The sequence below is a fragment of the Poromitra crassiceps genome, assembly GCF_964638095.1.
Source record: "Poromitra crassiceps genome assembly, chromosome: 23".
NCBI lineage: Eukaryota > Metazoa > Chordata > Actinopteri > Beryciformes > Melamphaidae > Poromitra > Poromitra crassiceps.
Window position 1 is genome coordinate 6,098,682 of NC_139639.1, and position 21,353 is coordinate 6,120,034.

The 21,353-nt window shown below is 44.5% G+C and overlaps 3 protein-coding genes across 3 annotated transcripts; 2 read left to right on the forward strand and 1 right to left on the reverse strand.

Annotated features, from left to right (window-relative positions):
- The first annotated feature begins 1,561 nt into the window (after positions 1-1,561).
- On the forward strand, positions 1,562-7,579 carry LOC310797270 (G-protein coupled receptor 55). Its single transcript, XM_083659635.1, has 3 exons — positions 1,562-1,654; positions 2,634-3,366; positions 5,870-7,579. Exons 2-3 carry the CDS (start codon positions 2,638-2,640, stop codon positions 6,068-6,070), a joined length of 930 nt encoding a protein of 309 aa, XP_083515761.1. The 5' UTR covers positions 1,562-1,654; positions 2,634-2,637; the 3' UTR covers positions 6,071-7,579.
- A 1,360-nt stretch (positions 7,580-8,939) lies between these two features.
- Positions 8,940-14,008, reverse strand: itm2cb (integral membrane protein 2Cb). The gene is made up of 6 exons (XM_083659637.1): positions 13,914-14,008; positions 11,488-11,625; positions 11,174-11,365; positions 10,930-11,040; positions 10,040-10,190; positions 8,940-9,081 (listed from the first exon to the last, which is right to left on the reverse strand). Exons 1-6 carry the CDS (start codon positions 14,001-14,003, stop codon positions 8,990-8,992), a joined length of 774 nt encoding a protein of 257 aa, XP_083515763.1. The 5' UTR covers positions 14,004-14,008; the 3' UTR covers positions 8,940-8,989.
- Positions 14,009-15,673: 1,665 nt separating this feature from the next.
- On the forward strand, positions 15,674-17,705 carry LOC310797273 (transcription cofactor HES-6-like). Its single transcript, XM_083659638.1, has 4 exons — positions 15,674-15,789; positions 15,886-15,972; positions 16,095-16,176; positions 16,816-17,705. The coding sequence occupies exons 1-4, from the start codon at positions 15,721-15,723 to the stop codon at positions 17,238-17,240; spliced, it is 663 nt and encodes a 220-aa protein (XP_083515764.1). The 5' UTR covers positions 15,674-15,720; the 3' UTR covers positions 17,241-17,705.
- Positions 17,706-21,353: the final 3,648 nt, after the last annotated feature.

Below are 21,353 nucleotides of genomic sequence, written 5' to 3' on the forward strand. Positions count from 1 at the left end.
TCATCACTGGTAACGCTCCTCCTGTAGGTACAAGCTGACATCATCACTGGTAACGCTCCTCCTGTAGGTACAAGCTGACATCATCACTGGTAACGCTCCTCCTGTAGGTACAAGCTGACATCATCACTGGTAACGCTCCTCCTGTAGGTACAAGCTGACATCATCACTGGTAACGCTCCTCCTGTAGGTACAAGCTGACATCATCACTGGTAACGCTCCTCCTGTAGGTACAAGCTGACATCATCACTGGTAACGCTCCTCCTGTATGTACAAGCTGACATCATCACTGTAACGCTCCTCCTGTATGTACAAGCTGACATCATCACTGTAACGCTCCTCCTGTAGGTACAAGCTGACATCATCACTGTAACGCTCCTCCTGTATGTACAAGCTGACATCATCACTGTAACGCTCCTCCTGTAGGTACAAGCTGACATCATCACTGTAACGCTCCTCCTGTAGGTACAAGCTGACATCATCACTGGTAACGCTCCTCCTGTAGGTACAAGCTGACATCATCACTGGTAAGTAGCAAAATAGGGCTAGACTTTAAAAAAAAATGTGACATGACACATGACAGGATACAATGATCTGACAAAGACTGAACATGGGTGGTGATTACACACGTTAGGGGCTGCATGACTCGTGTAGTGGTGTGTCCCACGTCGCACGAGGTCCATGAGGAAGAGAGCGATGAGAGGGGACCTGAGAGAGCTGGGGGGTCTGGGGGGGCTTAAGGGGGGGGGGGGGGGGGGGGGGGTCAGATGGACAAGCAGGCAGGGAAAGGGACAACTTTCTGCACTGCCATATGTGTCTGTCAGTATATGTGTCAGTGTATGTGTCTGTCAGTATATGTGTCAGTGTATGTGTCTGTCAGTATACTGTATGTGTGAGCAGTCATCTAGTCCAGTGGTTCTCAAACCGTTTGCTGTGCTCAAAACTGACACAAATTTGAACCCCATTTGGTAAGATTTTGTCCAGAGTCCCCGATCTGATTAGATTTTTGCTTTTAGATGTTTTATATAGAAAGTGTATGAAACCCATGACCAAAATACTCATACATTCTGTCATTGTGTTACTTACAGTATGAATGGAATTAGTGAAATTATTCTCCTTTTTGCTGGGGGCCACTTGGAACCCCCTCAAGGACCCCTGGGGGGTCCCCGGAGCCCACTTTGAGAACCACTGATTTAGACCCCCCATATAGATGGAAGTCCACTATAATGAATCAAATCCTCCATAATATAAATGCTCTGTTGGGATCAGAAGAGAAGAGAAGGCCACAGCATGCAGCTGACAACATGATATCACTGATCATTTCAAGTGTTCACAAATAGAAAATCCACTATCACAGCAGTTGATGTTAGTTATGTATGTACATCTTCTCATTAAAAGCCTCTATATGTAAGGTAATGGTAATATAATATATATATATGTATATATATATCTGTGTATATAGGCTTTGACTGGTGTCAACAAGCATATCTGTACAAACATGTCAGAGTCAGGAAGTGGTGATAGAAAAAGCAAAGTGAGAGAATGCAGAAGTGCGTCTGGCACATTGCAGACAAGCAGACAGACAGACTGACAGACAGACTGACAGACAGACTGACAGACTGACAGAATGTTGTACTAATGGACTAGCAGCTGTGAGGTAAGGGCAACATCATATAATTATATTTCATATTTTCCCACGTGGTTATTTCTTGTTGATTTTGCTCATTGGAGCTGTGTGGAGGTCTCTTATCAGAGTTGCTTGGGTGGGTAAGTCACATATACTATACTATACTATACTATAATATACTATACTATACTATACTATACTATACTATACTATATATAGTGTTATAGTGTTAAACTCTCAATGTATTGACATAAGCTCTTCTTGGGCGTTTTACCTCATCTGCTAATGTACATGGCTTTCCCTTTCTTTCTTTCTTTCTTTCTTTCTTTAATTCTCCGAATGTATCATTTTAAATTTGTATTTGTATTTGTATTTTTTGGGGGGGGTTATTTGTTTCATTATGTGTAATATGTAAAATAAAATGACATTTATCTGTAATGGTTAAAGGTGCATAGAATTTGAAATGTTAAGTGAATGAATAAAGAATTGCATAATGAAAAATCTAGAAAAGACAACAACATTTCGTAAATATATATATATATATATCTGTATTATTATGCTACATTGATTTGGACTTGTGACCTTGAGGGCTTCTCACGTTAGAAACTAGGAACACAAAAAAAAGAGACATGTACAGCTACGGGAAACACCACAGAAAGGTGGTTTCCTATGGTGGCATATACTGGTGCTGATTGTTTGTGCAATTTCAGCTCAGAAATTCCAGTACACAATAATTGTCAATGAATCAAATAGTAGCTGATCAAATCAAGTCAGCCTGGTTCCTAGTTCCTAGTTCCTAGTTCCTAGTTAGATCTTGGCCTGAGGGCCAAGATCAACAAATAACCTCATTGAATAAAACGTCATCAAACAAAAGAGAAAGGCCAGAGTTTGCAACACTCTTTTCTTAATCTCTACTTCTTACTCTCTACTTCCAGTGAGCAGCACCTCACTGTCACAACCCTTGGTGTGTGTTACAAATCCCACGAGTTAACATGCTTCTCTTCAACAGCACCATGACGAGCAACTGTTCATTTGAGGAGGTAGACCAGCAGATGAAATACCTGGAGCTGGTGATCTACTTGCCCATATTCCTGAGTGGTGTGTGTCTGAACGTCATGGCCCTGTTGGTCTTCTGTGTCTTCCTTCGCAAATGGACCGAGTCGACCATCTACATGACCAACCTGGCTCTGATGGACCTGCTGCTCCTCTTCCCGCTGCCCTTCAAAATGCATGCCACTCACCACCTGTGGCCTTCACACCTTCGCCCACTCTGCTCCTTCTTGGAGAGCCTGTATTTTGTGGGGATATACGGCAGTATCTATACCATCATGTGCATCGCCGTGGACCGCTGGGTGGCTATCCGACACCCGTTCAAAGCCAAGCAGCTGCGCTCACGTAAAAAGGCCCTGATGACCTGTGTGGCGGTCTGGCTGCTGGCCCTGGGGGCGATCTTTTCAACTACCTCCCGCTTCAGGGAGACTGAGGAGAGAGACTTCCACTGCTTCCACGCCTTCTCGGAGAAAGGTTGGAGCCCGCTGGTAATCATCTGCCTGGAGGTGTTTGGGTTCCTGGTGCCTGCTCTGGTGCTGATCTGCTGTTCGGTCCAGACCATCTGGGTGCTGAAGAAGTCTGGGGAGCACAGCGCCAAGAGCAGGGCCTGCGTGAAGATCATCTACAGCAGCCTGTGTGCCTTCCTTCTGCCCTTCACCCCCAGCCACCTGGCCATACTGCTGCAGTTCTTGGTGAGATGAATCACTTACAGCTTAAATCAGAACGTCACTGAAAAACAACGCTGTTTTATTTTTGCACATGATCTCGCCCATATCTGAAAACTGTAAAAAGATTTGCAGGCATTTAGTTTGACAGGTACTGAGTTGATCTGAGTTCAGTTGTGGATCAGTGATATCATTTGGGCATGAATGACATCACTTTTCCTGAGATGAAAGGGATGTTTCTGGGCTCAGTGGGTAGCATGTTGACCCACAGCTAGTCTTGCTTGCAAGAAGGTTGTGGTTTCAAATCTCCACCCTGGTCCTTCTGTGTGGAGTTTGCATGTTCTCCCCGTGTTAGCGTGGGCTTCCTCTGGGTCCTCTAGTTTTCTTCCACAGTCTAAAGACATGGGGCCATATCTTAATAACGCCCAGTGTAAGGACAAGCGTTATCTTTGATAGCTTCTAGTACTCAAAATCTAAATTATTTTCTTTCAATGACCACTGGGTCAGTACATCGAAGGTTTTGAGTGCTAAAAACGATCAAAGATAACACTTGCCCTTGCATTTGCACTGGGTGTAAGATATGGCTAAGATATGTGTAATATCGTAATGTAATCTAGTAAATTGTGGTAGTATTTATATGTATGTAACCTATGTTGTGTGTAGATATATGATGTATGATGCTATGTAAAGCCCTTTGAGACATGCTTGTAATAAGCGACTGTAAACATAACTGAACCCACTCATATCGCCTCAGGTGCTAACATAACTGAACCCACCCATATCACCTCAGGTGCTAACATAACTGAACCCACTCATATCGCCTCAGGTGCTAACATAACTGAACCCACCCATATCGCCTCAGGTGCTAACATAACTGAACCCACCCATTTCGCCTCAGGTGCTAACATAACTGAACCCACCCATATCGCCTCAGGTGCTAACATAACTGAACCCACCCATATCGCCTCAGGTGCTAACATAACTGAACCCACCCATTTCGCCTCAGGTGCTAACATAACTGAACCCACCCATTTCGCCTCAGGTGCTAACATAACTGAACCCACTCATATCGCCTCAGGTGCTAACATAACTGAACCCACCCATATCGCCTCAGGTGCTAACATAACTGAACCCACCCATTTCGCCTCAGGTGCTAACATAACTGAACCCACCCATATCGCCTCAGGTGCTAACATAACTGAATCCACCCATAACGCCTCAGGTGCTAACATAACTGAACCCACTCATATCACCTCAGGTGCCAACATAACTGAACCCACTCATATCGCCTCAGGTGCTAACATAACTGATCCCACTCATATCGCCTCAGATGCTTACATAACTGATCCCACTCATATCGCCTCAGGTGCTAACATAACTGAACCCACTCATATCGCCTCAGGTGCTAACATAACTGAACCCACTCATATCACCTCAGGTGCCAACATAACTGAACCCACTCATATCGCCTCAGGTGCTAACATAACTGAACCCAGTCATATCACCTCAGGTGCTAACATAACTGAACCCCCCCCATATCGCCTCAGGTGCTAACATAACTGAACCCACTCATATCACCTCAGGTGCTAACATAACTGAACCCACTCATATCGCCTCAGGTGCTAACATAACTGAACCCACTCATATCGCCTCAGGTGCTAACATAACTGAACCCACTCATATCGCCTCAGGTGCTAACATAACTGAACCCACTCATATCGCCTCAGGTGCTAACATAACTGAACCCACCCATATCGCCTCAGGTGCTAACATAACTGAACCCACCCATATCGCCTCAGGTGCTAACATAACTGAACCCAGTCATATCACCTCAGGTGCTAACATAACTGAACCCACTCATATCACCTCAGGTGCTAACATAACTGAACCCACCCATATCACCTCAGGTGCTAACATAACTGAACCCACCCATATCACCTCAGGTGCTAACATAACTGAACCCACCCATATCACCTCAGGTGCTAACATAACTGAACCCACCCATATCGCCTCAGGTGCTAACATAACTGAACCCAGTCATATCACCTCAGGTGCTAACATAACTGAACCCCCCCCCCCCATATCGCCTCAGGTGCTAACATAACTGAACCCACCCATATCACCTCAGGTGCTAACATAACTGAACCCACCCATATCACCTCAGGTGCTAACATAACTGAACCCACTCATATCGCCTCAGGTGCTAACATAACTGAACCCACCCATATCGCCTCAGGTGCTAACATAACTGAACCCACTCATATCGCCTCAGGTGCTAACATAAGTGAACCCACTCATATCGCCTCAGGTGCTAACATAACTGAACCCACCCATATCGCCTCAGGTGCTAACATAACTGAACCCACCCATATCACCTCAGGTGCTAACATAACTGAACCCACTCATATCACCTCAGGTGCTAACATAACTGAACCCCCCCATATCACCTCAGGTGCTAACATAACTGAACCCACCCATATCACCTCAGGTGCTAACATAACTGAACCCCCCCCCCCCCATATCGCCTCAGGTGCGGCAAGATGTGATCAAGGACTGTGGCATGAAGACCAGGATCAGCCTGTTCATACAGATAACTATGTGCCTGGCCAACATCACCTGCTGCCTGGACGCTCTGTGCTACTACTTCGCCGCCCATGAGGTGAGGAGCACCACCAAGGATTTCAGGTTGGCCATTACCAGCCGGAGCTTCTCAGAGGTCGGAGCAACTTAGCAAATCAAGCGAAGATCTCATTCGTCTCTAGGTTTTACATTTAGAAAGAGGAGTGAAGCTTGATAGGCAGCAGTGGTGTCGTTTTTGCAGAGAGGGATCCTGTGATTCTACCATCCATTATGATGGGATTATGCATAGGTTTGTAGATAAGCTATATAAGAGTAATAGGTGTGGATGCAGTATGCCTGAGTATAATGTTTACCACACCACTCAATCACGGCCAAGTGAAGTGTGGGGAAACAGATGTGACATGGAAACACGACAACACGCGATCTGGTCCAGTGACAGGAAGCCAGGCCCTTTTGTGTCTGTAACCAACACTGAAAGTTATTCTGTGTTTGTAACCAACAGTGAAAGTTCTTCTGTGTTTGTAACCAACACTGAAAGTGCTTCTGTGTTTGTAACCAACACTGAAAGTTCTTCTGTGTTTGTAACCAACACTGAAAGTTCTTCTGTGTTTGTAACCAACACTGAAAGTTCTGCCATCCAAAATGTCAAAAAAAGGGAAGAAAAAAACCACAAGTAAGCCAGCGTGGCACGTTCCTGAAATTGACATGTGGGGAGCAGCACATGAGATGGTTAAAAGCACTGAGGTCGAAACCTTAACCCTAACCCAGTGCTTCACATCGCTTCATAAAATAATGCTGGTTGTTGTTGTTGTTGTTGTTATCTTGATTGTAACATACTTCAGAAATGGGTGAAATTGAATCCATGACTGACAGAATAAAATGTAAATAAAGATACGACCAGAAATGTATTTTACTATATGAATTTTTGGGTAGCCTGGCACATTTTTGAACATTTTGACGTTGAGGTGGGCTGTTTGCATAGTCATCCAGTAAATCACTATGTGATAGGGTGGTCTGGTGGAAGGGCTATCAAGTAGGCAGCCGTGAAATCTCACAAATCAAATAAAAGGTTGTAAAAAAGTGTAACGGAGCCGGATTTCTTTAATTAGGTCATTAGGGCCGATTAATTGCTCTAATTATCTACAGTAATGATGTGATGTCACTCGAGCAATAACGACGTCATCTGCTGACATCACTCACTGATGACATCATCATTGAGTGTTCGAGTGACATCACCGGAGACATCACCAATTCAAGTGATATCATTTCAGATGAATTTGAGTGCCTCCCGGAGGCTTTGGAGACCACTGTGTTGCAGACCAGGGGGAGTCTAACTCCCACGGGTCCACTAGTATTATTAAATTATGAAAGGCCAGCTTCTAGCTTCCGGCTGTTTTGTAAATATAAGCTACATGTGAATGTAAAGTGCTACATTGTTACCTCGGTTTGCCCATGAAGAACAGTGTCCCCTTGTGGTGATGGACAGTGTTCATTTCTGCATGGCACTCGCATTAAAGGGGGCATTCCTAATTGTAGATCCAATGAATGTCTGTGAACTTGAGAAACTCTCTTCCGAAGCCACAAACCAGGAGAGAACATGCCCCCCACCCCCCCCCCCCCCTCCACCGCCCTCCCCCCAATTTACTCCCCTTACATTTTGCACCTCCTCTGTGTTTAGTTTGTCATTTGGTTTCTGTGTCCACCTCTGTTTGTCATGTTGATGTTTTTCTCTCTTGTTGTGAAATGTTTTGATAAAGCCATGGGCTTTCTTCATCACTTGCATTTTGTGTGTTTTGTGCATTATCATGCCCGCATCAGCCGTGTGCAATATGACTGTACAGGAAATGTCTACAGAGTGTTTGAAGGCTGCTGGTTTTCCACTTGCAACATTGTAAACAGTTATAATAGTTTACAACAGTTGTTTTGAACATTCAAAAAGAAATGAGAAAATGTTTGATTTCTTTCATTTATTCTTAAAGCAGCGAGATATTACAAGCAGAATTGATTGTACAGCAGGAGAAAGTATCCAAGACAATTAACTAATATGAGCACATACCCACAGCTCTCTCTCAACAGAGACTGCTTGGCTCCAGATCATCATACAGTAGAAAGACACCTTAATTGTTATTTAAGGTGGGAAGGATGAGCCATGGTAGAGATAATAATGACAAGATAGTAAGGATTGGGAACTGGCATATCATCTAACAGTAGGCCATCTAAACTATAAAGCATTCTTTGTAAATATGTAATAGATCCATAACACTATAAGCATAGCATTGGTGACTGCAAAATTTGGTTCCTTCTGTCCATCAAAAGCACTGCTACTAAATGCAGTCTAAAGCCATGGGATATCCAGAGAGTAGGAAAGTGGAAGATACCAAAGGAAATAGACAAACCATAAAGAAATGGTCATTTACAACACAAGTTGATTTCAGATAAAAATCTATGCATGTAACAATATGAAATTAATTTACAGTATATTGCTTAGGAACAATCAAAGTTACTTACACAATTCGTCTATGATAAGTACCGGCAAATAAATGTATAAATTACATGAGGTATGTTTTGCCATTTTCTGACATCCAAAACAAAATTAATCTGGGAAACATAATATAGACAAGTGCACAGTGCAAGCAGCCTGTTTGTTTTTTTGCCCCCAAGTATCGTCACCATTACCCACAGTGCACTGGGTAAAATAAACGAAAACACAAGGACAAAAGTCAAATGAATTTAAATCAAGTCAAGTTTCTCGATGGAGAATAGATGTCACAAATTGACACAAATCAACACCTTGACAAGCTACATGACAAGCTACAGATATATCGGAATACATTTATAACATCATCCAATTATACAGACCATCTGAATACAAAAGACCTGAACATCAAACATTAACAATAAGAAAGCAATCGTTGAGACTTGAGACAAAAAAATACAACATATAACAGAAAAAAAAGGAAATTGACAGACACTCGCTCATAAAGTGCAGTAAAAAGCCTAAAGAATTCAAGAGGTATGGTTTGAAATTGGCTTCAGAGTTGGACGGTTTGAGAATCCTGCAGCATGGGGTCTAGATCCTGTCGCAGATGACAGTCTCAACCACAAACGTGTTCTCAAAGTGACGGATGCTGTGGCACCTCTTCGTCTCGCGCCTGTCGATGTCTGGAAGGAAACGCAAGAGACTTTCAGGAAACAGGTATTCTACCGAAGTGCAGTAGCAGTACATAAGATTTGCGGCTTCCGTAGTATCACTTGAATCTGTGCTGGATCATTCTCAAAATGCAAACCCACATTATGTCCTCTCAGAGGAAGTCTGTTGCATCATACCTAGACCTGTCAAGCCACTCGCTAATTAATGCAGCGTCTACAAAGATATCTCTCGCCTCCTCCACACTGTGTGGATCTGGCCTGCATACTATAAGTGACTCACAGAGCAGGAAGCTCCCAGGCTGAGCCCACGCACGCACGCACAACACACACACACATACACACGCACGCACGCACACACACACACACACACACGCTAATCATAGGAGGAGCTGTTAGTGAAGGGTTTTACACTGTGGGAGGCTGCGTGAAATCTTCCCCCACATGCACAAACGTGGAAGGAACTCCTTATTTGGTCCTGCCATCATTCAATTTCTATCAATTCACTCCCATAACGGACACTCTCTCTCCAACACAAGCTGCTCACGCCCGGGCATGGTGCATGCCCACTGACTCACGAGCAGAACTCACTTCTGTCACTTGTGTCACATGTGTGTGACACGTTAGCGGAAGTGACCCAGCGTTAGCATTACGTTAGCATCTCACATCGCAGAGGGGAATACCTCGCATGAAGAGGGGGCGGCCGGATAGATCGCAAAGGAAGTGAATGGACCCCATTTCACAGCAGCAACCCCTTTTGAGGTGGTAAAAGCAGGAAGTAAAGCAGCCGTACGCTAACACCATTAATTGGGCTTCCGTTCTGTTTAGGCGTTCCAGTGCCGGGGAACCTCATTAATGCTAATGATCACACCTGCGTTATTATTTCCTGCTTTACCACCTCAAAAGGTTGCTGTGAAATGAGCCTATAAAGCGGGAGGATGTGTGTGGGGGGCGTGTCTGTCTCTGCACTCACGTCGGTGCTGGGTGCGTCGGCGCAGGCGGTACGTCTCCTTGCCGTAGCAGAGCCTGTGGATGAACGGGCCCAGCTGGCGCATGTTCCTCACCCTGCCCGTCACCACCATCTCCTCCTGGATGATGTAGGTCTGAGGCAGGTACGTCCCTCTCTGTGGGACGGCAACAACATCACATCACAGGAGGTTACTACATTGACCTGCCCTCGTTATCAGTGTTGGGCAAGTTACTTTCAAAATGTAATATGCTACATATTACTAGTTACTTTCATTTGAATGTAATAATAAGTTACTTTACAATATTACTGTCTGTGTAGAGTAACTCGTTACTTATTACACTACTTTTGCATTACTTTTACCAAAACAACAGCAGCAGCAGAATGACATCCTCGCCCCGGAACCATCCCCGAAAAATAATTTCAACCGACTTGAAGTCAGTGAAAACAATCCAAAATTCTAAATGTTATTCTTTCCTTTGTTATTGTCATCTATAGTGGTTATTTGCATAAAAACACAGTTTGATTAGGAAATGATTGTATCTTTTTTATGTGCTTTCATTTAAAAAATAATTAACTCAATTTGTAACTTGAGTTACCTGACAAAGTAACTGGTATAATATTACTGAAATCCTATAAGTAATATGTTGTATTACTGAGTTACTGCTAAAAGTAATATATTACATGTAATATGTTACTTTTTTAATGAGTTACCCCCAACACTGCTCGTTATACTGTGCTTTCAACCTATACAAAAATAAAAGACATGAATCACTCTGTCCTTCTGCAGGCAGCGGACAGGAAGGGAGGTGGGAACACACTGTCCATTTGTCTCGAATAACGCTCTGAACGCGGCTTTTTACGAGGCACAGCGCGCGGCGGATACGGTGACTCACCTTGACGTTGACGAGCAGCTCCCACAGGTTCCGCGGAGGCATCACCAAGGTCGTGTTGAGCTCGATGACGTAGCACTTGTCCAGTGCAATGTCGTGATACGCTGTGAGGCCCTGGAAACGCAAAGAGTCAGCAAAATGAGCCTCGTCGAAAGGGTTGAACACGAAAAGACACGCAGAGGGGGAAAAATCAGGGCGCGTTACTGAAATGACGGCGGTAGAGAAAAGGGGCGATTGTCTCTCTTACCCTGTGAAAATCGTGGATGATGTCGGCGGGATCGCTGCCTCCGAAGTGTGGCATGGGCACGCTGATCTGTTCGTAGTTGTCGTCAAGGTAGATGCCGACGTTCTCCTCCAGTTCTTGACGGCCCCTCACTGGCGTGAACATCGAGTCCTCATAGACGACCCGACAGTGGAACAAGCTGTCTTCTGGGATCTGCTAGAATGGAGGCAAAGCGACCGAGTTAGCATGTGGCAGTTACTTTAACTTGATGACGACTTTTTTTTTTTTTTAAACGATGATATATTTTTAACATCTTTTTACGTGTTGCATGAACTAACCTGAGGTATGAAGTAGTAGCGATACACATAGATGGAAGCCATCACCAGCCCCGACATGAAGACCACCAGGCCAAAGGTGAGGCAGCAGAGGCCGTTCAGGAAGGACCTCTTTGGCCTGAGAGGGAGAACCAGCTCCTCCTGTTGAGAGAAGATCCACTTGGTTACAAAACAAGCCCAGGTCAAACTAAGCTTTAGATGATAGTGTGAAATACACCAATCCAGTCTATTAGACCAGTGAGTCTCAAAGTGGGATGCGGGGGACCCCCAGGGGTTCCTTGACAGGATTCCAAGGGGTCCCCAGGAAAAAGGGAAATCATTTATTTTCACTATAATTCCATCCACAAGTAACAACATGACAGAATGGTCATGGGTTTCATACACTTTCTGTAATAAAACCCCTAAAAGCAAAAATCGTATCAGATGGGGGGCCCCCTACATACGCCTAAACAATACAGTGCAGCATGAGTGAACGCCCACTCTGCCATGCTTTCCTACGCAAAGCCCCAAGTCGTAGCGAGCTAATTCTGTCAGCTGGTGGTTGGTTGCCAAGCACGTTAGTCAGAGGAGGAGATGTGGAAGACACAGGCCGGACTGGGATAAGCCACAGCAGATGCCCACCCACCCACTCGGAGGCCTCTCCATCCATAATACTACTGTTGCTACGGAGAAGAACCACAGAGGAGGTGGCAGATTGTGCCAGGCTCTGACGAAGATGCTGCTGGCACGTGGCTGTCTGGTGCTATTCTTAGAGGCCTACTTCCACACACCATATTGGTAGATGTTTCCCTGGCATTCTCAACGGGAATCAGAAATGAGAACAATTTACGTGGAGCGGAGTCCCTAGACAGAGGCGGCCCTATTAATAGGTCTGCACACACACACGGCCTCTGACGTCTAGCCCATCGTGTCGGCCAATCGAGAGCCGCACGTCGTTGAGATCATCTGTTGTATATCTGTTCACCGATACGAATCAGCTTGTATAAGTGATGCATGCGTCATGTACTTGACTGTTTGCAGTGTATTTAGGGGGAAAGATGGCTTAAAACAGGCTTTAGACTGACGCATCCCATTGTGCACCAGATACATTTTGAACTCATGGTCCCTCCAAGGAAGAACTCATATCTACACTGAGGAGTTTCTCCAGACTCTATCTGTCCCATTCATAAAATACAGGAATATTTCAAATATACCCACGACTAGAATACCCTTTTTTTTGCGCTCATGTCAGCACTTATGTTGGTTTATGTTTATGTTGCTATTATCCTAAGTTATTAACCGCTATATACTCCCATTTTAAGCTCCAGATGTGGGCAGACAGAGCAGGTGAAGGAAATGGGTGCCTTTGTGTGTGTGTGTGTGTGTGTGTGTGTGTGTGTGTGTGTGTGTGTGTGTGTGTGTGTGTGTGTGTGTGTGTGTGTGTGTGTGTGTGTGTGTGTGTGTGTGTGTGTGTGTGTGTGTGTGTTTGCATGGTAAATATCAGTGATCCTCTCCACCGGCAAACCTGCCCTGCACCACCTCAACACCTATCACTCAGACATGACCAGTACAGCATGATCCTGGATTAACTTTACCACTGGTCAAAAGGCCTTCTCAGGCGCCACCTGCAGGAATCCTGTGGTAACAGCACTTCGGCGGTGACGTAATGACTGGCGCAGTGATTGCATCTAATCTGACGGTGTGCAGTTGGTTTCCCAATTCAACAATTATGACTATTTTGCATCCCTACCCTACTGACTAGGGTGGATGGGGACATTTTAAATATGAATGCGTTATAAAGTGACTGTCCTGTCCCATATATTCTCCTCAGAAGACGAGCAATGACAGCGCTTCTCCCATCTGCAGTGTCCCCAACCCAAACAAAGGTGACGTAATGATGTCAACATCCCCAGGCTGGTTCGAATAGGCAGAGACATCTTTCCAATAACGAGGGCTTCTGTTACGAATATTCACCTAGGCTATTATAATACTACACCATCTGTACCACCACCATGCTGCAACTGACATGCCGCAGCGTAACCTGGTGAACCACTAGCTACTGGAGGGTAAACCGAGCTCAACTCATTTCCACAGCTGTGAATACAGTTTACCCACATTTTTAGGTTGTCATATAAATTCACACAGCCTGCATCATAGTATCAGGATGAGGTAAGTTAAGACGAAGATGAATGCTTTTCTTAAAGTATTAACTTTTGTTTGTTGGTTGTTTGACTTTTGTTGATGCTTATATTAATTTACCGCAATAAATCCCCCATGTAGGCCTATATGCAAATAGCCCAACTCTTCAATTTCACCAAATATAGCTGAACATGATGCTGCATAACGTTAGGCATAATTTAATTAGTCTATGAACTGGTAACAAAAAGTGTATAATTAACATGACAGAAAATGCCATAACCTGAAACAAGACAGAGATGACGTAAACTCACGTGCGCCTGAGGTATTATAATCTTGTTGTCTCCATCGTTCTCCTTGTCAGGCTTCTGCGCCGAAACAGACTGGAACGTAATCTTCACCATGTCTGTGTTTGCTCTGTCTTGTAGTGTACTGGCTTCTCACCCAGCCGGGAAGATTATATAGCGGCGCACCGCCTCGCCCCCGCCTGCAACACGCGCTGTGTGACCTCAGAGGAGCGTCTCTGACGTACCAACTGTGTGTGGGTCTGCAGGAAAATCCCCCTCTCCGATATCAAAATAAGAGTCCAATCGCAAATAGAACTTATAAACCCAAAAATATATACATTCTCTATTCATTCTCTGAAATGCAATTAAATGTTTTTCAATGTTAGAAGCTGTCCTAACGGAGAAAACACCTCGTTTCTCCCATTCGTCGATGTCACAGCCCCCCGGGTCTCTTATTCTGAAGGTAAACTCCAGATATGGTAGTGCGTTCCGTATTTTATTTAAAGGTGCCTCTCCTCCACACACTGATCATCTGCTACTGATCATCCGGAAATGCTATGATATTTCAAGCCTCGACAGCACTGCTGCTACAAGCTGCAAATAAACGAATAAAATAATATCATTTACAAGCACTTTTTCAATACTATAAAAAAAGTATGATTTATAGCTAATAATTAGCCCTTATGCACTGGTAAAACAGGTAGCCTACATATAGCCTACATAAACAGAACATATTTTAGGCTATATGAAAGATGCCATAACATTACCATAACAGAAAATGACATAACATGAAGATATAGCCTAGCCTATCTGAATGAAGTCTCTCCAGAGCATCATCAAACCCACTCTTCTTCATGAGGCACACTTTGAAGAGCAGTGTTAGCCAGGCTTTAAAAAATATACATTTAAGAGACTTTCTGAACTGTTGAAACACAGTGACATCATCACTGGGATTTTGTGTGTGTGTGTGTGTGTGTGTGCGTGCGTGCGTGCGTGCACGGGCGTGCACGCCATCTGTCTCTTGTGTGTGTGAGTGAATGTATGACATCACTGGATGATGTCACAATTTATGACATCACTCATCACTGATGATGTCATCAGTGACATCATCACTGAACTATATCCTTGTGTGTGTGTGTGTGTGTGTGTGTGTGTGTGTGTGTGTGTGTGTGTGAGAGAGAGAGAGAATTTATGACATCACCGATGATGTCATCAGTGGAATTGATGACATCATGGGCCCTTCTTGATCTAACTTCTTTCTCTCTTTCTAAAAATAAAATAAAAAAATACTAACCTAAACTAAACGTGTACCACTGTTCCTTCAGAAGTTGTAGTTGTCATAGACTGTGCTCCATAGTTGATTGCTCTATTGCTGACAAAAATGTGTTATTGTAAGTCGCTTTGGATAAAAGCGTCTGCCAAATGACGTAATGTGATGTAATCATAGATGTGTGTCTCAACTGTACTATAACTGAAGTTGTGAAGAATTTAACTTCACAAGTTTTCCCTCTGCAGTCAGATTCATACAGCACAGCCTGCATTTGGGAGTTGCGACAAAGCCATGACCGACGGACCGTTGGCGGCGGGTACGAGCATTGCGCGCTCTCGTGTAGCTAGTTGCCTATTCACATGTAAATGAGCCGTCATATATAGCTAGTGCCTGCCCTGTGGAAGCCGCAGTAACAGTAGTGTCCCTCTGCACGCTTTGTTTGGCAGCTGGGGTCGCCGGCCATCTGCCCCAAGTTCTAACGGCTCTGTTAGCCTAACGGCTGTGGATTACGACAAGCTCCAGGCTTTTTCGGTTTGGCAGCGAACTGGGTTAAACTTCAGCAACATGGCCCCCATCCGTAATGAGACACACGGGATGGACAGAGATGATGATGGCACCAGATGCGACAGAAAGGTAAGGAAGGACATGATGATGCTATCTGAGGACTTATTGGTAGCCTCTGTATTTAAAGCTGGCAAGTCACTCAACTGTGCCCTGCTGTTTTTACAGATCAGAAAACCCCTGGTGGAGAAGAAACGGAGGGCGCGCATCAATGAAAGTTTAGAAGAACTCCGAGTTCTCATCGCAGACACAGACGTAAGATGATATGCAAAATGTCCCCCCTCCCTCTTTATTTGACACTGGGCTGTTCTTTAAAACCACTTGGACTCTCTTGAATAAGTGAGAAATAAGGCAGAACTATTTGTCCCCCCGCACAGTTGCAATCAAAGATGGAGAATGCCGAAGTGCTTGAGATGACAGTGAGACGGGTGGAGAGCATCCTGCAAAGCCAGACTCAAGGTAAACTTTCAGGTTTAGCCTCACTTACTAGCCTACTACTTGATTGAGAGAATACACAATTGAAATTGGGCTACTTTTAATCGTAGTAGTTGCTAAACGACATGTAAGTAAGTACCGGTGATTTTCGGTTATAATAAGGCGTTAATTAGCCGAGGGCATTTAGATTAATTGTCACAGGTGTGAGTGTACATCAGGATTATGTAGGCTTTGAACACAAGCAATTTAGCCAATCAGAACTGATCACGTGTTCGGAACTATCCATTTAATAGTTGGGGTATTATTCCCAGTGTGTGTGTGTGTGTGTGTGTGTGTGTGTGTTAGGGTTTCTGTCCTATAGTGCACCTTAGGACCCCTAAACTGAACTGACACACACGCAAATGACCATGGACCCCCCTATAAGATTTTGTCCCGGGGTACCCCATCTGAAAGCGTTTTGCTTTTAGATGTTATACAAAAAAAACTATTAATTAAACCATGACCAAAATAGCCATACAATCTGTCATTGTGTTTTACTTATGAATGGAATTATAGTGAAATTAAATGATCACCCTTTTTTTTGCTGGGGACCCCCGCTCCGACCCCACAAGGACCCCACTTTGAGAGAACCAGTGCTCATCGTGTGTGTTGTGTTTCCTCCAGAGGTGGACGCGGTGAAGCGGGAGGCGTGCGAGAGGTTTGCGGCGGGCTACATCCAGTGCATGCACGAGGTGCACACGTTCGTCTCCAGCTGTCCGGCCATAGAGCCGGCCATCGCCGCCGAGCTGCTCAACCACCTCCTGGAGAGCATGCCCCTGAACGACGAGCAGCGTCTGCGGGCCACGCTGGCAGACATCATGGCGGACTGTCTGCCTGAGGGCATGTACACATCTCTGGTGTCCCCTGCCCCCTCCTCCTCCTCCTCCTCCTCCTCCTCCTCCTCCTCCTCCTTCACGGACGACCTCTGCTCCGACCTGGACGACACAGAGTCCGACCAAAGCCATGTTTCTGCAGAGGAGGTTGACGGCCAGGATGTCTTGAGTTTGCCTTCTTTGACATATTCCAAGTCAATGTGGAGACCATGGTAGCATTGATGATTAAAAACAGGAATAGGCGGCCATCCCAGGCATGTTTTAAAATAGAGGAATAGGCTAATGCTATTTTGTGCTCGGTTGTTGTGTGGGATAGGCCTGTATAGTGTAAGTCAGGATAAAAACTGCTGGCATGACAACACTGACAGCTTGTGGAATGGCATATGAGAAGCTCTTGAATCTGGAATTGCAATTAAACTAACAATTATTTAAGAAAGTGATTATTATTATATAATATTATTATCATTATTATTAACTATGTATTTAAATCCGCTTTGCAGAGGCCAGTAACTGACTTGTAGCATCTTCATTTGGAAGTGTATGTGTTTCTACCTTCAGTGAAGGGGGAGGGGGGTAAATGCATCATGTAAATATGTACTTGTTTGGTATTGCATGGCTGTAAGATACCTAACCTGTCCCACTAGTAGAGTTTAGTCACGTGTCAATTCTTTTGTATTTAGTATGTCTGTGTATTTATACATCTCAAATGACTTGTTATTAGGCTACCTCAGCTGATTTTCCTATACTCAAACTCTTACACTGACTTTTCAATAAATGCCTTTTGATAAAGACCCATTGCTTTAATCCTATTTACTTTTCCCTATATAAACTCAAGTCAGGCCTATGCGGCGAACAATTAGTTCATTGTGTTCAATAAACTCCTTCCTGCTGGTCATAAACTAATTCCTGCTGGTACAAAGAGCTCAGCTAATCCTGCCAGTCAAGCCCCCATTCAAACAGGGTGCATTTCACACACACACACACACACACACACACACACACACACACACACACACACACACACAGACACACAGACACACACACACACACACACACACACACACACACACACACACTTGAATTCTTTATTTAATTACACAAATTATATTAAATTGACAGGGAATCAAATACAGTATATGGGGTAAGATTGTTCATGGGCACCTAAAGGTGCACATAGCACCTTGTCCTCCACACAGCCAGGCGAGCAGTATTTAGTTTGCCGTTGCCTCTCATGTGAAATTACAGGGATTCATAGAGTTTATAATGTCCATTTTCAAATGGTAATCTTGGAATTGAGTGCAGTTCAGAGACACTAGTGGTTCTAAGATCTGCCCAAACTGCTATTTGAGGATCTACTTTCTGTCTTTTTAAATATTTAGCCACCATAAGGTTCTTACAGAGCCATATGTTGAATAAATAGCCTATTTGGATAACTCTGTATTAGCCTAATGTCAAACTCACTATGAACCCATGTTTTATTATGTCTTCACTCAGGCCCAAACACTTCAGGATGTTCCTGTCATCAGATGTGTGTGTTGTAAATGAGCAGCTCAGAGGTGTAAATGACGCTGCAGCCTGCAGGGGGGCGGCTTTGGACGTTTCACACCTCGTCCTCAAACTGGAGGTGTGAACAGAGGGGAGGGTGGGTGTGTGTGTGTGTGTGTGTGTGTGTGTGTGTGTGTGTGAGACCGCGGCCGCTTTGATCAAACCTGCTGAGGCATGGAGTCTGCAGTAGATACCATCTGCAATGTGATTTTAGGGGTCGGGCACATTACAGTATTGCATTGATGTGGAGGGAGGTAACGACTTCCCCCAGGAAGGGGAAGAGGAAAGAAAGTGACTGCTTTATAATATTACGGTCAGTAAAATAAATTAAAAAAAGAAAAAAAAAACATTTCTTCCCCCATCACTTTCTTGATTTGTTTGGTCATATCCAAACTGTCATCTTCACACTCGTTTGGATGAGAAATATCAGGAAAGTTGACTTCCTCCGAGTGGAGGTGGGCTAAATGACCACTGATTTGATCAAAGAAAAGAAGAACAGGCCTATCAGACATGAAGGGGAGGCTATTTGGTTTCCCTGCACCTTCACACTCCGATAAAGGAGTGTTCACCTGATATGAAGGTAAGAGCAGGTGAGCGGTTTTGGGGGGTGTATCAGAAAACTAAGCCTAAAGAGATGTAACGATGTTTGCTTTTTTTTTAGTACCCCTACATCAGTTCAGGCTATCAAATGTGTCCCCTCCTCCACCATTTTCAAATTGTTCATCTGCGGACAACAGGCAACTTCTCAACTTGTTTACACTCTAATTGGTCATCGGCTCTTAAAAACGACAATCTTAAACGTGTCTGAAGCATTTGTCCAAATTAGGAAGAAAATAAGCTGCACTTTCCTGTCTGTTGACTATTCTCTTCCATCTTCTATATCCTGGGACAAAACACTGCAATTCTGTCTCTAAATCAAACAACAGGCATTTTAAGTTATTAATAACCCAACATTTTATTTGGAGAGTTTTTAACAAACTTAACAGAATAGGTCGTCTCCATTTCCCCCCAAAAAAGAAAAAGAAAGAGAGAAAAAACAAGGTGCATTTTTGTCAACGTCAATCCAACAAAGCACAGAAAGACAAATGACAAGCGTACAGGCTGTAGTCAGGAAGTGACAAGCGTACAGGCTGTAGTCAGGAAGTGACAAGCGTACAGGCTGTAGTCAGGAAGTGACAAGCGTACAGGCTGTAGTCAGGAAGTGACAAGCATACAGGCTGTAGTCAGGAAGTGAAGTGACAAGCGTACAGGCTGTAGTCAGGAAGTGACAAGCGTACAGGCTGTAGTCAGGAAGTGACAAGTGTACCGGCTGTAGTCAGGAAGTGACAAGTGTACAGGCTGTAGTCAGGAAGTAACAAGCGTACAGGCTGTAGTCAGGAAGTAACAAGCGTACATGCTGTAGTCAGGAAGTAACAAGCGTACAGGCTGTAGTCAGGAAGTGACAAGCGCACAGGCTGTAGTCAGGAAGTGACAAGCGTACAGGCTGTAGTCAGGAAGTGACAAGTGTACAGGCTGTAGTCAGGAAGTGAAGTAACAAGTGTACAGGCTGTAGTCAGGAAGTGACAAGTGTACAGGCTGTAGTCAGGAAGTGACAAGCGTACAGGCTGTAGTCAGGAAGTGACAAGCGCACAGGCTGTAGTCAGGAAGTGACAAGCGCACAGGCTGTAGTCAGGAAGTGAGAAGCGCACAGGCTGTAGTCAGGAAGTAACAAGCGTACAGGCTGTAGTCAGGAAGTGACAAGCGTACAGGCTGTAGTCAGGAAGTGACAAGCGTACAGGCTGTAGTCAGGAAGTGACAAGCGTACAGGCTGTAGTCAGGAAGTAACAAGCGTACAGGCTGTAGTCAGGAAGTAACAAGCGTACAGGCTGTAGTCAGGAAGTAACAAGCGTACAGGCTGTAGTCAGGAAGTAACAAGCGTACAGGCTGTAGTCAGGAAGTGAAGTAACAAGTGTACAGGCTGTAGTCAGGAAGTAACAAGCGTACAGGCTGTAGTCAGGAAGTGAAGTAACAAGTGTACAGGCTGTAGTCAGGAAGTGACAAGCGTACAGGCTGTAGTCAGGAAGTAACAAGCGTACAGGCTGTAGTCAGGAAGTAACAAGCGTACAGGCTGTAGTCAGGAAGTAACAAGCGTACAGGCTGTAGTCAGGAAGTGAAGTAACAAGCGTACAGGCTGTAGTCAGGAAGTAACAAGCGTACAGGCTGTAGTCAGGAAGTAACAAGCGTACAGGCTGTAGTCAGGAAGTGAAGTAACAAGCGTACAGGCTGTAGTCAGGAAGTAACAAGTGTACAGGCTGTAGTCAGGAAGTGAAGTAACAAGTGTACAGGCTGTAGTCAGGAAGTGACAAGCGTACAGGCTGTAGTCAGGAAGTAACAAGCGTACAGGCTGTAGTCAGGAAGTAACAAGCGTACAGGCTGTAGTCAGGAAGTAACAAGCGTACAGGCTGTAGTCAGGAAGTGAAGTAACAAGTGTACAGGCTGTAGTCAGGAAGTGACAAGCGTACAGGCTGTAGTCAGGAAGTAACAAGCGTACAGGCTGTAGTCAGGAAGTAACAAGCGTACAGGCTGTAGTCAGGAAGTGAAGTAACAAGTGTACAGGCTGTAGTCAGGAAGTGACAAGCGTACAGGCTGTAGTCAGGAAGTAACAAGCGTACAGGCTGTAGTCAGGAAGTGAAGTGACAAGCGTACAGGCTGTAGTCAGGAAGTGTGCAAGTAGCCAAGTGGTGGAGTTTTCCATCTCATTTCATCTGCACAGCATTTAAAAGGATCGAAAAGTATTGACAAACT

Excerpts from the sequence above, each read along its gene's own strand:
- LOC310797273 (XM_083659638.1), top strand. The coding sequence starts at position 15,721 with ATGGCCCCCATCCGTAATGAGACACACGGGATGGACAGAGATGATGAT. Across the intron at positions 15,790-15,885 it reads GCACCAGATGCGACAGAAAG|ATCAGAAAACCCCTGGTGGA; the intron begins GTAAGGAAGGAC and ends CTGTTTTTACAG. Across the intron at positions 15,973-16,094 it reads TTCTCATCGCAGACACAGAC|TTGCAATCAAAGATGGAGAA; the intron begins GTAAGATGATAT and ends CCCCCCGCACAG.
- itm2cb (XM_083659637.1), bottom strand. The coding sequence starts at position 14,003 with ATGGTGAAGATTACGTTCCAGTCTGTTTCGGCGCAGAAGCCTGACAAG. Across the intron at positions 11,041-11,173 it reads TCATCCACGATTTTCACAGG|GGCCTCACAGCGTATCACGA; the intron begins GTAAGAGAGACA and ends TTGCGTTTCCAG. Across the intron at positions 10,191-10,929 it reads AGCTGCTCGTCAACGTCAAG|AGAGGGACGTACCTGCCTCA; the intron begins GTGAGTCACCGT and ends GCCGTCCCACAG.
- LOC310797270 (XM_083659635.1), top strand. The coding sequence starts at position 2,638 with ATGACGAGCAACTGTTCATTTGAGGAGGTAGACCAGCAGATGAAATAC. Across the intron at positions 3,367-5,869 it reads CCATACTGCTGCAGTTCTTG|GTGCGGCAAGATGTGATCAA; the intron begins GTGAGATGAATC and ends ATATCGCCTCAG.